A 16,211-nucleotide genomic window follows, 5' to 3' on the forward strand; every position below is an offset into this window, starting at 1 on the left:
AGAGGCCAGTCAGGTGGTCTAGTATTCCCATCTCTTTCAGAATTTTAGTACTTTGCAAATTGAATAGGTACCTGTTCTCATGGTGACTCTCTGTCTACTGTCATTCATTCTTTCTAGTTATATGCTATTCATCTGCTATTATGGGCTGGCTCTGGGGTGTAGCAGTGAACTAGCCAGAGTCTCTGCCCTCTTGGAGCCCACATCACAGGGACAGATACACCTATAAACAAATAACATAGATTCAGGTTGTGTTGAGTGCCATAAGGAAAATAAAGTAGTGTAAAGTAGTGTAAGAAAGTAGTGTAAAGTAGTGTAAGAAAGTAGTGTAAAGTAGTGTAAGAAAGTAGTGTAAAGAAAATAAAGTAGTGAAAAGAGAATGACTTTGGGAGGAAACTTTTAGTTAAGGTGTTGCAGCAAAGATGACTCTGGTGACATTTGAGCTGAGGACACAATCAGAAAAGATCTAGAGAAAAATGTTCTAGAAAGAGGGACTAGTAGGTATAGAAGTCCTGGGATGGAATGAAGTTGGTACATATAAGAGATGGAGAGAAGGGCAGAGAGTAAAGGAGAGAGTAGAAGCAGGTAAAGTAGGAATGTAGGCTGGGATCAGACCACGGGGTCTGTAAGTCGGTGGGGAGAGGGGAGGCTTTAAGTCATGGTCAGAGATTTGGAGTTTATTCTCACTGCAGTGGCCAGTGTGGATGGACTTGAGGCAGAAGAGGCATTTGATCTAAATTTTGTATTGAGAGGTTCGTTCTGCATGTGTGGAGCATGGGTTGTATGGGCACAAATGGAAAAGTCACACAGGCATGCTGGAATTGAATCTGGCAGCCCTTAATCAGGGACGAATGAAGAAATTGCTTGGTCTAGAGGGAAATAGGGGACTCCCCTGTTCATAAAAATGGAGTTAGTGAAATTCCTCCTAATTACTATTTTTTTTTGACTCTTCCTCACTTAGGCTGAAATTTCTCTTGAGATTTATACATTGGTCTTCTAAGTACCCCACAAATTCATTTCCTTTAAAGCTATCCTGCAGCCACCTAAATGTTCAACAGTAGAAGAAAGGTAACATTTACTCAGTGGAATGCTTGACTTACTATCTAGGAGCATGCTGCTGCTTCTGCTAAGTCTCTTCAGTCGTGTCCAACTCTGTGCGACCCCATGGACGGCAGCCCACCAGGCTCCCCCATCCCTGGGATTCTCCAGGCAAGAACATTGGAGTGGGTTGCCATTTCCTTCTCCAATGCATGAAAGTGAAAAGTGAAAGTGAAGTTGCTCAGTCATGTCCGACCCTCAGTAACCCCATGGACTGCAGCCTACCAGGCTCCTCCGTCCATGGGATTTTCCATGCAAGAGTACTGGAGTGGGGTGCCATTGCCTTCTCCGATCTAGGAACATAGAATGATATTTTTGTTGTAATGAAAATTGAAGAAAAGATGTAGGTTTGTGAAAACACTTGATTTTGATGATAAAAAAAGTGCACGTAAGAAAAAGTCAGCAAAGAAATATACCAAAACTGTGATGATTCTTTCGAACAGTGGATTATGCTAGGGTGACCAGAAATAACTTACCATTTAAACCACAACGCTTTTGAGCACTCTTAAAATGTGTGTGTATGTGTGTGTGTGCTATTAATAATTAGAGTGACCCATATAAGCCAGTACTGATTTGACTAACCCAGGCCATATGGTCATCCTAAGTATGGATGGTAATTTTACTTCTCTGTTTTTCAAATTTCCTGAATTATACCACTTTAAATTTAATTTGAACTAAAAAATGAAAAATAGTTCTTTTGCTTTAGAATATTTACTTTCAGAGGTCAGAGAGCATTTCTTTGGTCTCTCTTACTTAGTCTGTCCTCCTGACCATGGGGAAGGACCATCTTGGTCTCTTTCAAGCTGGGAGGCTTTGATGCTGTGATCATTTTTCCCCCTGAGATTTTCAGAAAAGAAGGAACTATAATAGCACTTGCAGATTCCAAGATGACCTTTTCCTGTGATTGATGGATTATGACCCCAGTAGGCTCAAAAATGACCCAAGGACTTGTTTGGATTATTTGGCAGACCTGGTCTTCTTCTTTTTTTTTTTTTTTAATTTCCCAAAACAGTTTTCAAATTAGAAGTTAGTTTGGGGAATCTGCCTTTTAGTTTTTTCTACTAAAGTGTTCCTAATAGAAATTTGTATTTGACTGATTTGTGTATAACCTCATAGTAGTGAGGTGTAAGGGCTTCCCTGGTAGCTCAGCTGGTAAAGAATGTGTCTGCAATGCAGGAGACCCCGGTTCAATTCCTAGGTCAAGAAGATCCCCTGGAGGAGGGTATGGCAACTCACTCTGGTATTCTTGCCTGGAGAATCCCATGGACAGAGGAGCCTGGTGGGCTACAGTCCATGGGGTCACAAATAATTGGACACAACTGAGTGACTAAGCACAGCACAGCACAATGTGGTAAAGGATGACAATGTATTGGACACTTACAGTACCAGGAAAAAAAATCAGAGAGGGATTTTTTTAAATAGGGTAATCTTTTCAAACTAAATATATATTAGAATCAGTGCCACAGCTTCCCTGGTGGCTCAGTGGTAAAGAATCTGCCTGCTAATGTAGGAAACATGGGTTTGATTCCTGATCCAGGAAGATTCCACATGCCATGGAACAGCTAAGCCTGTGCTCCACAGCTCTTGAGACTGTGCTCTAGAGCCTGGGAACTGCAGCTACTGAAGCCTGCATGCCCTGGAGCCCGTGCTCCACAACAAGAAAAGCCACCACAGTGAGAAGCCCACACAGTTCAACTAGAGAGTAGCCCCTACTCTCTGCAACTAGAGAAAAGCCCATGCAGCAGTGAAGACTCAGCACAGCCAGAAATAAATAAATAAAATTATTTTAAATAATTAAAAAGAATCAATGCCAAGGGATCATGGCACTGATATGCATCTCCATGGAATATGGGGGAGGTTATACTGTCTAGTTAACTGTAAAACCTTGAACGAATCAGTTATTCCTTTGCCTTTTCCACGTTCAGATGCAAGAAAACAAAATACCTTGGTTAAGAAAATGGTGAATGTGCTCCTCCAACTGTTCACTATCTTGTGGAGGAGGGAAGAACTTGATCAGACAAGACAGGCCAACGCCCTGGACCAGGTGATAGGAAGCCGCCTGTCTGGTCCCACCTTTCCCTGGAGCCCCACTTTCTACCACCTCTTGATCCCAGCCACAATGAGCCACTTCCTGTTCCTCAAAGTGATTTGTAACTTCTTGCTTCCCTGGGTAATCAGACCATTCCTCTCACCAGGAACCGCCTCTGGCATCTCACCTCCATCTTTAGGGCAACATGGACATGGCAGCAAGACCCCCTGGGCTCAAATCTCAATTCTTTTGCTTAGTAGCTGTATGACCTTTGACAAATTACTTGCTACCTTCTTGGTACTTAGTTTTCTTAAGTCTAAAATGGCGCTAATATTCACATCTACCTCATAGAATTTTTTATGAGGATACATGTAAAGTGCTTAGTACAGTAACTGTTGGCAGAAGGACTCTCTGGGTGTTGATTATTATCATTATCTTTTGAAGTCTGGCCCTTTCTTTAAGCCTATGCCCATTAACCAACATGGGATTTAGGGACGCAGACCTAGGTTTGAGTCTGAGCCCTGCCCCTGTGTGTTGGATGGCCTTGGGTGATTATCTTTCAGTAACTTCTTTGAATGTCGATTTCCCCATCTGGAGCACAGTATGTCACATGGTTTCTGGGTGAGTCATGTGTGAAGCATGTACGAAGTGCCCGGTTTCATCCTTGACACCTGGAAGACAATCTCTATATTTTCCATCCCTCCCCCGCTATAGCACTATGTCACCTGATACCTTGTACCTGCTTGGTTGCATTTCTTCCACTAGATTATATCTTTTTAAGTTTTGTTTGTTTCTACATAGCATTAATTGATTCTTTTATTTGATTTCCTCACTCATCTGTTCACTCAGTCATTTTCTTTATTTATGCATTCTCTTTCATTTGTTCAAAAATCATTTATAAGCACTTGCTAAGGGTGACCGGCCCGGGAATCTACCATTGTTCCAGCTCGAGTCCAGGAGAGAAGTGTCGAGAGCCTGAATCAGGCTGGAGACATTGGAGGCTGCGAGCAGGGAATGGGCTTAGGTGGCATTTAGAGAGAGAGGATGGTCAGGGCTTGTTGACCAGCTGGATTTGTAAAATAAGGGAAAGGAAGCAATCAAAGATGGTCTCTGGGATTCTTGCTTGAGTCAGTGTGTGGATACTGACACCATTAACTAAGCTGGATGGCATAGGAGGAGGGAGAACTGGCTGTATTCTGGGGGCGGGCAGGAAGAGGTGGCATGCGACAGCCAGCCTGGATGGGACGCGGTCAGTTTGAGGTGCCTGAAGGATGTCTGGATGGGGGTGTGCACAAGGAGGCTCTGACTGTGGCCTCCTTTGGGTGTGAGATGGGGGTGGTGGCTGAGACAGAGAACGAGTGTGGGGCAGCAGAGATGAGGCCGTGGTGACCCTTTGGGAATTGCGCTGATTAAAGCGGAAGGTGAGTGTGAGTCTGTGGCTTCTGCTGGGAAACCAAGCGTAGTGCCTCACCACGAAAATTGCTCAGATGCCCCACCAAGCACAGGCCATTCGCCATCTGCAAGTTAAGACCAGCCTCTGGTGTCAGTGTGGAGGTGGGGAGAAGAACACCCTCTTCCCCACCAGGACCTCACTCATCACCTGCTGGGCCTGAGCTACCATGAGTTTCTATCTTCTGCCTCTGCAGCATGTCTTACAGAACCCTCCTCTTTAAAAAAAAAAACAAAAACACCTTTATTTATTTTTTAAAATGCATTTATTTATTTTGGCTATACTCTGCAGCATGTGGGATCTTAATTCCTTGATTAGGGATTGAATATGTGCACCCTGCATTGGGAGCGCAGACCACCAAGAAGTCTTGAACCTTTCTTGAATAGATAGATGCCGTGGTCCTTTTCTCCTAGCAGCCGTGGGTCAATGCTTGCTCTCTTGTCCAGTTGGATATGCACAAAGGAGGAAGCACACCAACAACCACTTCCTCTCATACCCCCTTCTGCTGCTGCTCTGTGCCTGGGCCACCTCCACCTGTGGGCTGTACCACGTCAGTAGCCTCCCAACAGACCTCCCTGCTTCTGCTCTGGCCCCTGATAGTCTGTAAGTCAGATTATGTCTCTCACCTGCTAGAAATGCCCGCAGGGTATCCAGATTCTTCACTAAGGTCCACAGGGCGCCTGCCTTCCTTTCTGAGCCCGTCTCTGTCTTCCACCAACTCCATCCCCATGGCTTCCTTGGCTCCAGGTAAGCCAGGCTTGTTCTGCCTTGGGACTTTCGGCACAAGACGATTGCTGCTCCTGGAGTGTTTAAAAATTGAAGTACAGTTGATGTACAATATTATATGTTAAAAGTATACAATGTAGATTCACAATTTTTAAAAGTTATGCTCCATTTATAGTTATTATAAAACATTGATTATATTGCCTATGTTGTACAATATGTCCTTGTGGCTTATTTAGTTTGTACCTAATAGTTTGTACCTCTGAATCCTCTACTCCTGTCTTGACCTTCTCCCTTTCCTCTCTCTAGTGGTAACCATTAATTTGTTCTCTATATCTTTGATTCTGTTTCTTTTTTGTTATTTTCACCATGCTGTGCTAAGTCACTTCAGTTGACTCTGACTCTGCGACTCTGTGGACCGTAGCCCGCCAGGCTCCTCTGTCCGTGGGATTCACTAGGCAAGAATACTGGAGTGAGTTGCCATTTCCTTCTCCAGGGGATCTTCCTGACCCACGGGTTGAACCCATGTCTTATGTCTTCTGCATTGGCAGGCAGGTTCTTTGCTGCTAGCGCCACCTGGGAAGTCTGTGATATTCACTGGTTTTGTATTTTTTAGATTCTGTGTATAAGTGATATCATACAGTATTTGTCTTTCTCTGTCTGGCTTATTTCACTAACATAATATCCTCTGAATCCATCCATGTTTTGCAAATGGCAAACTTTCATTCTTTTTTATGGATGAGCTGTCCATTTATTGGATAACTCTCCTTCTTCTCCCACTCTGATGTAAGTGAACCCAGGACGTGGTCATTGTCCCATCTCTGATGACTACTGCAGTACCGGGTCTTTCCTAGATTGATGGACTAGCCAGGCCTTCCCCTCTACACTGGGTGAGAGGAACCTGAGCTCGCTTACTGGGGAAGGAGAAGGGACTAGTGAAAAGAAAGAAGCTGGAGTTATTAAGGACATGGGATAATTGAGGGACTGACGTATTGAACAAGGTAGGGAAGATAAGATCATGAAGACAGGGAAGAGTTTTATGTTTTGGTTTTTTTTTTGAGACTAAGGGAAGTGGGTGAATTTATGGGTAGATTTCAAGGTAGTGGAAGACCAAGATGAAGAGTATAAACCTGATGGTCTTACTGTTTGATGAAGTGGGAGGTACAGTTATCAGATGACAGAGAAGTAGACCAGGAGGAGGAGGAGGCTGCTGGATGAGATATAATGATCTGAAGCTGCTGGATGAGTGGAGGGACTCCTGAACCCTGGAGGATCCCACCTAGGCTGGAACTCAGAACCTGGAGATGAAGCCTGTCACAAAAATGACTGGATTTTTCTTCTATAGTGAACAGGACAAGAGAGAAGTGGAGGAGACAGAGGCTATGCTGATCCGTGTTTGGGGGACTGGCAGATAAAAGGGGCTGTGTGTCAATGGAATAGGAAAATAAGGATGCCGGAGGGGAGAAAACTTGAATGGTAAGAAAGTGAAGTCCAGAGCAGGAATAAGAGGGTAGGATCAAAACTTCTGGTGGCTTTCCATTCAAGTGGAAGAGCAAATTGTATGACAATGAGAAAGTGAGAAAAGGAAGGGTTGGCTGTGGTGATCAGAGAGACTTTTGGTGTTCTATTTCAAAGAACAGTTCCTGGTTGGGATGTGGCCACATGATTGACAAATTATTGATAAACAAAGGATTAGGTTACAGGAATGAAGAGGAACAGGCTAATAAGGTGAGACCAGGGCCTGTTAGGTCATACTTTGAATGAGGTCCTCCTTGGAGGCATCAGGAAACAGTGGCAGGGAACACACAGAGGAGGCCTCTAAAAATGTAGAGATGAGGAGCAGGAGTCTAGGGAGAAGGAAATGATGCTGGGAGGTGAGGAGAAGGGAGTTGGATCCCATGCCTAGGTTCTGGGTGCTTCTTGGCAGTTATTGTCTGGAGATGACAATGACCAGGGAAGTTTCGTTTCTCCTCATCTTGAGAAATGGGAGTGCTGAGGAAATGAGCAGCCTCAACCTGGGAGGGTTACAGGGAAGAAGAGAGTGGAGAATCCAGGACTAAGCTAAGCTAAAGCTGCTGAGATAATGCAAGTGTGAGACATTTGCTGGCTTGAGACTGAGGGTTCCTGGGGCATGGTGGAAGACAGGGTTAGAAGAAGAGATGGCAAAGGTGGGAGGGGGTCAGAACCAGGTAGGGATGAGGAAACCACAAGGGCTGGGAGAGATGATGCCTGGAGCGTCTTTCTCTTGGCAGATGTGGTTCGCAGGATGATTGACACTAGGGGTATGAATGAAGGGTTTTAGATAGTACTCTGCTTTTTTTTAATGGCTTTACTGTGATATCTGCATACTGTACAAGTTCCCAATTAAAATATACAATTCAGTGGTTTTAGTGTCTTCATAGATAGGTGCAGCCATCACCGCAGTCAATTTTAGAATATTTTCATTACCTCATTTCATTGTCCTTTAGCTATCACCCTCTGTAACTCCAATCTCCCTTCTTTCACCCACTGTCCCCCGCCCCAAGCCTTAAGCAACCCCAAATCTCTTTTCTGTCTTTATAAAGTTCTCTATTCTGGATTTTCATGTGAAAGGAAGTTGCATAATATGTGGACTTTTGTGCCTGGCTTCTTTTCACTTACCATGATGTTTCCAAGGTTTATCTCTGTTGTAGCTTGTGTCAGTATTTCATTCTTTTTTATTGTCAGATAGTATTCCATTGTATAGATACACCACACTTTGTTTACCCGTTTGCCCATTACTGGACATTTGGGTTGTTTACCCTTCTTCGCTATTATGAATAATGCTGATATTTATATACCAGTTTCTCTGTGGACATTTGTGTCATTTTCTTAAGTATATACCTAAAATGCAATTGCTGGGTCAAATGGTAACTCTGTTTAATTGTGTGAGGAAATACGAGTGTTTTCCTAAGGAGCTGTACCACTTTATATTTCCACCAGCAATATATGACAGTTCCAATTTCTCCACATTCTTGCCAACATTTGTTATTATCTGACTTTTTTATTCTAGCCAGCCTAATGGAAATGAAGTGGTATCTCACTGTGGTTTTGATTTCCTTTCCCCAGTGATTAATGACGTATAGCATCTTTTCATGTATTTGTTGTCCATTTGTATCTCTTCCTTGGAGGAATATCTATTCAGGATCCTTTGCCCATTTTTGAAGTAAGTCTTTTTAGTTTTTTTTTTACAGTTTTATTGAGGTTGACAAATTTTTAAAATGTACAATACGGTGATATATGTATACATTGTGAAAGGACTTCCCCATTGAGTTAATTAACACACCCATCATCTCACTTATTTACCTTTTATTTTTTGGTGAGAACATATAAATTCTATTCTCTTAGAAAATTTCATTTATACAATGCCTGTTTTACTTTAGATCCCTAAGTCTTTTTATTACTGAGTTGTAAGAGTTCTTTATATATTCTGAATACAAGTTCCTTATCAGATAAATGATTTGCAGATATTTTTTCATTCTGTGCTTTGACTTTCACTTTCTTGATGGTATCCTTTGAAGCACAAAACTTTAATTTTCATGAAGTCTGTTTTTTTCTTTTGTTGCTCATACTTTTGGTATTATATCTAAGAATCCTTTGCTAAATCTGAGGCCATGAATATTTACCTGTTTTTTGTCCCAAGAGTTCATAGTTTTTGCTCTTGACATTTAGGTCTCTGGTCCATTTTGAGTTAGCTTTTATATATAGTATAATGTAGGGGTCCAACTCGGAGAAGGCAATGGCACCCCACTCCAGTACTCTTGCCTGGAAAATCTCATGGATGGAGGACCCTGGTGGGCCGAAGTCCATGGGGTCGCTAAGAGTTGGACACGACTGAGCGACTTCACTTTCACTTTTCACTTTCATGCATTGAAGAAGGAAATGGCAACCCACTCCAGTGTTCTTGCCTGGAGAATCCCAGGGACGGGGGAACCTGGTGGGCTGCCGTCTATGGGGTCGCACAGAGTCGGACACGACTGAAGCGACTTAGCAGCAGCAGCAGGGGTCCAACTTGATTCTTGGCTAGCCTCTTGTTCCAGAAGTATTTATGAAAAAGGCTGTTTTTTCCCCATTGAATGATTTTGGCACCCTTGATGTAATCAGTTGATAATAGAGGTATGGGTTTATTTCTGGACTCTCAGCTCTATTCCGTAGATCTATTTGTTTATCCTTGTGCCAGTCCCACACTGTCTTGAGTACTATTACTTTGTAACAAGTTTTGAAATCAGGAAATAAGAGTCCTCCTACTTTTTTCTTCTTTTTCAGGGTTGTTTTGGCTGTTCTGGGTTCCTTGCAACTAGATAGGAATTTTAGAATTGCTTTGTCAGTTTTTAACCAAGAATTCATCTGGGATTCTGATATAGATTGTACTGAATTTGTCAAATAGTTTGGGGGAGAGTTGACATATTAACAATACAAAGTTTTCCAATCCATGAACATGGGATGTTTTTCCATTTATTTAGATCTTTAATTTCTTTGAATAGTGTGTTGAGTTTTCAGACTATGTTTTGCACTTTTGATGCATTTAATCCTAGGCATTTTATTCTTTTTTAAAATAACGTATTTATTTATTTATTTGCCTGTGCTAGGTCTTAGTTGCAGCACAAAGGATCCCAGGTTCTCTGCGTTGGGGAGTGCAGAGTCTTAGCCACTGGACTACCAGATATTTTTTCTTTTGATGCTCCCCATCAGGTAGTATTTTGATGGGAAGTCCTCATATCAAGTGAAGGGGTAGAGTGAGTGGAGAGTTGAAAAAATGCCTCTCCAATTGTTGACAGGAGAAAAGAGCAGGGCATTTTCTGTGGTTCTTCAGGAGGCTGTGTGCTTAGATCTTTCATGGTCTTGTGGCAGGGCGCTGAGGGATACGTCAGCCTGGAAAGAACTCCGTATAACCAAGAGCGCGTGGTTTTGTGCTGTGGGGGATGGGAGTGAGTAGGTGAAGATTGATTGCTCTTGGTTACTAGAAATGCAATCCAATTGGACTAACTCACATTAAATATTTAAATTACTAATATCCCTCCCCCAACTTCTGAGATTTATCAGCTTTTTCTACAAGGGGAAAATGAATAGCCCAGATGAATCACTAATTAGGAGAAACTTAGTAGCATTAAAGAGGAAGGAGACTGTTCGGGAAGTGTGAAAAATATTTTCAGATTTGATCTCGAAAGTTAGGGTTGTTTTGAGGAGAGAGGATGTCACAGCACAAGTTAAGAAGTCCAGTCTTACCTACTTGTCTGCTCTAGTGGTCACCTCCTCTCTCCTTCATCTGCTTTTTACGACTTTCCCCCTTGAACTCTGTTTATCCTGATTGTATTTTGCTATCCCCCAGTGACTCTCCTTAGCATGTGTATGAAGGGAAGGAGAGGTCATGCACATGCTTGTGTTTGGAACATCCGTAAGTCGAAGGTAGCACTTACCCTAAAGGTCTGCAAAATAGTTGTGAGGCTAAAATGTTTTATGTATATATATTTTTTCTTGTTTCTGGATTTCAGACCATAAATTTAGCCTAGCGTCATACTTATGACCATAAATGGAACCCATTGTAGAGATTATGTCTTAGAGATTAGCAATTTAGTATTTCATTATTTTATGTATTACGAACCAGTAATTTTTTTTAGACTGCTCATTCTCTTTAGACTCATTAGAAAAGACTCTGATGCTGGGAAAGATTGAGGGCAGAAGGAGAAGAGGGTGACAGAGGATGAGATGGTTGGATGGCATCACCAATTCAATGGGCATGAGTTTGAGTAAGCTCTGGGAGATGGTGAAGGACAGGGAAGCCTAGCGTGGTGCAGTTCATGGGGTTTCAAAGAGTTGGACATGACTTAGCGACTGAACGACAGCAACCGTCTTTAATATATTTGTGAGTATTTGCGTGATAAATGCTGGGAAAATTTAATGGTAATTTTGTCTTTCCAGACAAAAAAAAATGATAATTTTTGTCTTTAACTGAATTTCATATTTCATCTTATTTTTCCATTTGAGTTTTGCCTTTATAAAGCTCTAAGATCAGACTGAGCAAGAGCAATGTGCGTCTGGTTTACGGATGGTTCTGCACACCTTGCTGGCCCTCCTCAAAAGTGCATGGACGCCCCACTTCTGTCCATTTTCATGTTTTGGTGCAGCTCTTTTTTCTTTTTTGTTGAGCTCTTTTGGTTGCATGAATTGGTATCTCCCTCAAGCTCGAGCAAGAGGTTGTTTATAGTAAGGATGCTGTGCGTGGGAACCGGAGACCCTGGGCACTTAAGCCCCTGGGGAAGTAAGACCTCTGAGTTATGGTGCTGGCGCAGGCAGCCGTGTGCACATCAGCAGCTGAAGTTGGCTTCTGCAACCCAGCTTTTCTGGTGACCAGTTTCTTTAATATCTCAAGAGATCTTTTATCTACATCATGACTTCTGTTTAAGTATAAGCTCTGGTCTGCAGAACTCCAGTTAAAGCACTGTTATCTCTCCATTTTCTCACCATCATTTCCTAGCTTCAGGACCCAGAGAGCTGCCAAGTCTTGGTGTTTCCTACTCCAGATGCTGAGAGGAAGCTGGTGCCAGCCCTCTCTGCTTTCCACTCCAGGCCACGCCTCTGGCACCTGGCTAACCTAGGGATGGGCTTCTCCGGAGTCCGATGCCCATCCCTGATGCTGTTTTCTGTGTCTGAGGAGGGCCCCCCAGGTGATAGAAAACAGGGTACCTGTAGAGCCGCCCCCTACAGCAAGACCTTGGCCAAGAACTTCCCCCAGAGGAAGGGAGAACTGTGCCCTCCACCCTGCAGTCCCCACCACAGACCTGCAAAGGACATAGGTTTCAACGAGAGTTGCTCTGGGAAAAACTGGCACTAAATTAAACCTTGAATTTTAAATAATCCCACTGATGGTATATCCTTAAATAGATGAAAATAAGAAGTTAGTGATTTTTAAAAAAAAATTTGAATAGAAAGCTTGTTGAACCAACTTGTAGGAGGAAATGAAACAAACACAGAAAGTGAAATTAACTGAGCTGCCCCACCCCAAAGGGGGAATAATAAAAGTCATTGAATACATTGTTTTATTTTCTTTTTAAAAGTATATAATGTCCTTTTATCCCCCCACTTTATTGATGTGAATTGTGTTATGAAGGTAGCATCTCTTCCTACATTTGAATCTGCTACTTATTTAACATGAAGTAAAAACTTCTATAGTTTGTGTTTGAGTCATCATTTCTTCTGTAGAATAACAAAAATGCAACCAAGTATTGATAGATTTTACAGATCTAATTTGCATGTTGAACGATTCATGAATCTGTCAGCATTCCATCTAGTAAGCAGAGAGAAGCTCCAGAGGCCTGCAGAGAGGGAGAGGTTTTCAAAGCAAGACAAAGAAGCCATAAACAAACAAAAGGATTATTTGTAGTTTAGGTAACCTCCCTGGGGGGACAGAAAGGGATTACCTCATCTTCCTTTGGGGGATCAAAAGAGTGACCTCATTGGGCTGACTAGAAAATTCCACACTGATTAGGATTGCAGTCTTGGGAAAGGTTGTAATGGCAGTGCATGCTGAGTCTCTTCAGTCGTGTCAGACTCTTTTCAACGCCATGGACTGTACCCCACCAGGCTCCTTTGTCCATGGGATTCTCCAGGCAAGAATACTGGAGAGAGTTGCCATTTACTCCTTCAGGGGATCTTCCCGACCCAGGGATCAAACCTGAGTCTTCTGTGTCTCCTGCATTGGCAGGCGGGTTTTTTACCACTAGCACCACCTGGGCAGCCTTGTAATGGCAGACTAGTTAGGAATTAAGTCTTGGTTTGAGCACAAGTAACTCCATGTTGGGCTTGTCATCTCTTTTTTTTTAACACTTCTGATAGAATTATAGAATTTTTAAATGTTTGCATTAGCTACAAATTTAGAATCATTCTGCAACTGCTCAGCAAGTTAGTTTTTAGAAATTTAAATCAAAATTCTATAAGTAAAATAGCAATTAAAGATGTATTCTTGTACAAGAAAATAACAAAAGATGTTAACCTAAAACCAGAAATTAATCTTTTGATTTAGTATTACAAGTTTGTTTAATTCATAAAAAGGATTTATCTAGGATTCTTTCAAATAAAAATACATGCATTAAAAAAAAGAATTATGGTGTTTATTTTTAAATGACTATTACTTCATAAAGTGTAAAATTATGGAAAAATTCAAACAATATGGAAGTGTATCAGTGGAAAATAAAGCTCTTTGCCCCCTAACCCCACCCCTATCCCACTATCCAGGTTTAAAATATTAAAGCTTGACCATGTGTTCTCTGTGATGTTTTGGAGCAGGTTTAAACTTCTTACTACTACTACTACTACTACAAAGTCGCTTCAGTCGTGTCCGACTCTGTGACCCCATAGACGGCAGCCCACCAGGCTCCCCCGTCCCTGGGATTCTCCAGGCAAGAACACTGGAGTGGGTTGCCATTTCCTTCTCCAATGCATGAAAGTGAAAAGTGAAAATGAAGTCGCTCAGTCATGTCCGACTCTTAGCGACCCCATGGACTGCAGCCTACAAGGCTCCTCTGTCCATGGGATTTTCCAGGCAAGAGTACTGGAGTGGGTTGCCATTGCCTTCCTATGTTTACAGTTTGACTTGGTCTTTAGCATCTCAGGGTAGCCAGTGCCCCATGGGAATTGCAGAGTCCCTCTGCCTTGGCTGGGAGAGGTTGGAAAACTCAAGCCCTTTGGAGAGAATTAAATTAAGACCCAAACCATTTGTCTACATCACACAGTTATGAAGGCAGTCTTGGGCAATGAGAAGACAAGGGTTGGGAAGTGGACTTGCCATCTCTCCCTTCCTTTGTGACCTGGGGCAACTTAATCCCTCCTTCTGTTTTCTTAACCTGTGAAGTGTGTGCTTAGTCACTTATCCAAGTGCAACTCTATGTGACCCCATGGACTGTAGCCCACCAGACTCCTCTGTCCATGGAATTCTCCAGGCAAGAATTTTGAAGTGGATTGCGATTTCCCTCTCCAGGGGAATCTTCCCAACCCAGGTCTCCTTCATTGCAGGCAGATTCTTTACTGTCTGAGCCACCAGGGAAGCCCTGTAAAGTAAGGACATTTAAATGTCTTTCACAGGATGGTTGTGAAGTTTACACAAGGAAACACAGAATGCTTTGTTGGAGAAATTCAGCCAGTTGGGGATACAGAGAATATACAAAGGTTGTGATGCAAGTGAGGTTAATGCCAGCAGGGAATCGCACAACTCACTGAGTAATGGGGGCCAAGAGCTGGGGCAAGAGCTGATAGGTGATTTCTGGGCAGCATCGTGGAAGAGGAGTGGGACTTGGCAGGAGGATCTGGAAGGGGTCAAGAACCCACCCAATCATTGTTTCAGCCAAATCCCCAGATGGATGCAACCCATGGCCTACTTCTCCGGTGATGCAGAGATTCCTTCAATAACCAGGACTCTTTGAGCTGCTCCTCCTTCCACCCTCTGCCCCTTTGCTCATCCCAGTCCCTCTGCCTAAAATGCCTTTTTCCTGTTGCCTTCTGGGCTAAATCATGCCACTGTTTAGGCCTCAGCTTAAGTACTTTCTCAGTAACACTTTCCCAGGTGACATTTGCGCACCTCCCTATTTAGGTTTGCTCACCTCCTGCAGGACCTCTTTCCTCTGCCTGCTTTGGGTTCTCTCCTCCCCAACACCACGTGGGACTGGAGGCCAGAGCTGGTGTTCTTGCTTCCTCGTATTCCCTAGGGTTCCAGGGACGTTGTTAGAGATTCAGGAAATACTTGTGGATGATAATCATCTGGAAAAATGAGGTCAGACGTACTTTGTCCAAATAAAGGCAGATTCTGACCTTGCAGTCATAGCCACCTTTCCATTGTCAGGTGCCTGTCTGTAGTCAGGGGATTTAATATTTTTGGGGGGTGCGGGAAGGGGCAGGGAATAGGTGTTCACTCCAATGAGCTGTTGTAATAAATGAGGGTTTGAGGAACAATAGACAATCCTAGGGACATGCAGGGTCTGGAATCAGCCGATAGGCTGCCTGCATCGACTATGGGTCAGAGTCAAGGTTCCAACCTTTGTCCTTCTTGAGGCCACACCATCTCTTATCTGAATTCTGGAGTAGTTTAGATGTCAAAGGAATGGGCTGGTGATAGTGATACTGGGTTGATAGTGAAACCATCAGGGCCGCTCTCAGTGGTGGATCTCTGGGTATCTTTTCATCCTCTCCGTCTCAGTGCTAACCAGCATGCCCTGCTGTGCCTCATGGCCCCTCTGCTCCCTGACATCTCCAGCGCCTTCTGATTTTCCCAAGATTTCGACTCTGGCCTGACTCTGCCTGATCTTCAGTTCAAAGGCCTGTCGTCATCCAGCTGCCTTGGTCTCGCCATGTCCCAAACGCCCAATCGTTTGGGTGGACCGAATGAAGGTGGACCGATCTTCATTCTGGTGTAGTCTGCAGGGGCTGGGGTCTGGGAGGAGCACAGGTACACTTTTCAGCGACCCAGAGGGCAGGTTCTCAGTGAGAGTTTGGGCGGGAGGTCCTGAGGGGCCTATCTACTTCTGTATGGAGGTTCCAAATCACCAAGTGTTGTATCTTATTTTTCAGATTGATCGTGTTCTGTGTTGAAGATGTTTCCAGAACAGCAGAAAGAGGTATGTCTTAAGAAATCAGAAAATAAAGACTTCATGTGCTTTGACTCACTGCAGGTTGGATCTTCATTCTCTAACCATAAATCTGTAGAGGAAAGTCAAGATACCATAGGGCATCATAGAAGGGGGCTAATGAGAACAAAGCATTTGTCTTCCTGCATCCACACCCCCTCTCCCCAGCATCGCTGCAGCCATCTTGGCCCTTATTCTTTGGTTCCAGTGGCTGCACTTTCTCTCTGCTCACTCCCATCCACTGTTTCTGAAAGTATCGTTGTCCATGACTCAGAATTCTCCC

General features: G+C 43.3%; 1 protein-coding gene across 4 annotated transcripts in view; it reads left to right on the forward strand.

Moving 5' to 3' along the window:
* SNX10 (sorting nexin 10) overlaps positions 1 to 16,211 on the forward strand; it is a 67,240-nt gene that overhangs the window by 21,130 nt on the left and 29,899 nt on the right. For all 4 annotated transcript variants that reach the window (XM_010855386.1, XM_010855388.1, XM_010855387.1 and 1 more), the window contains exon 2: positions 15,873 to 15,919. In XM_010855386.1, coding sequence (XP_010853688.1) covers positions 15,896 to 15,919 — 24 coding nt within the window. In that variant the 5' untranslated portion in view covers positions 15,873 to 15,895. The remainder of the gene's footprint in view (positions 1 to 15,872; positions 15,920 to 16,211) is intronic.

The sequence above is a fragment of the Bison bison genome, unplaced genomic scaffold (genome assembly GCF_000754665.1).
Source record: "Bison bison bison isolate TAMUID 2011002044 unplaced genomic scaffold, Bison_UMD1.0 scf7180017864364, whole genome shotgun sequence".
Lineage (NCBI taxonomy): Eukaryota > Metazoa > Chordata > Mammalia > Artiodactyla > Bovidae > Bison > Bison bison.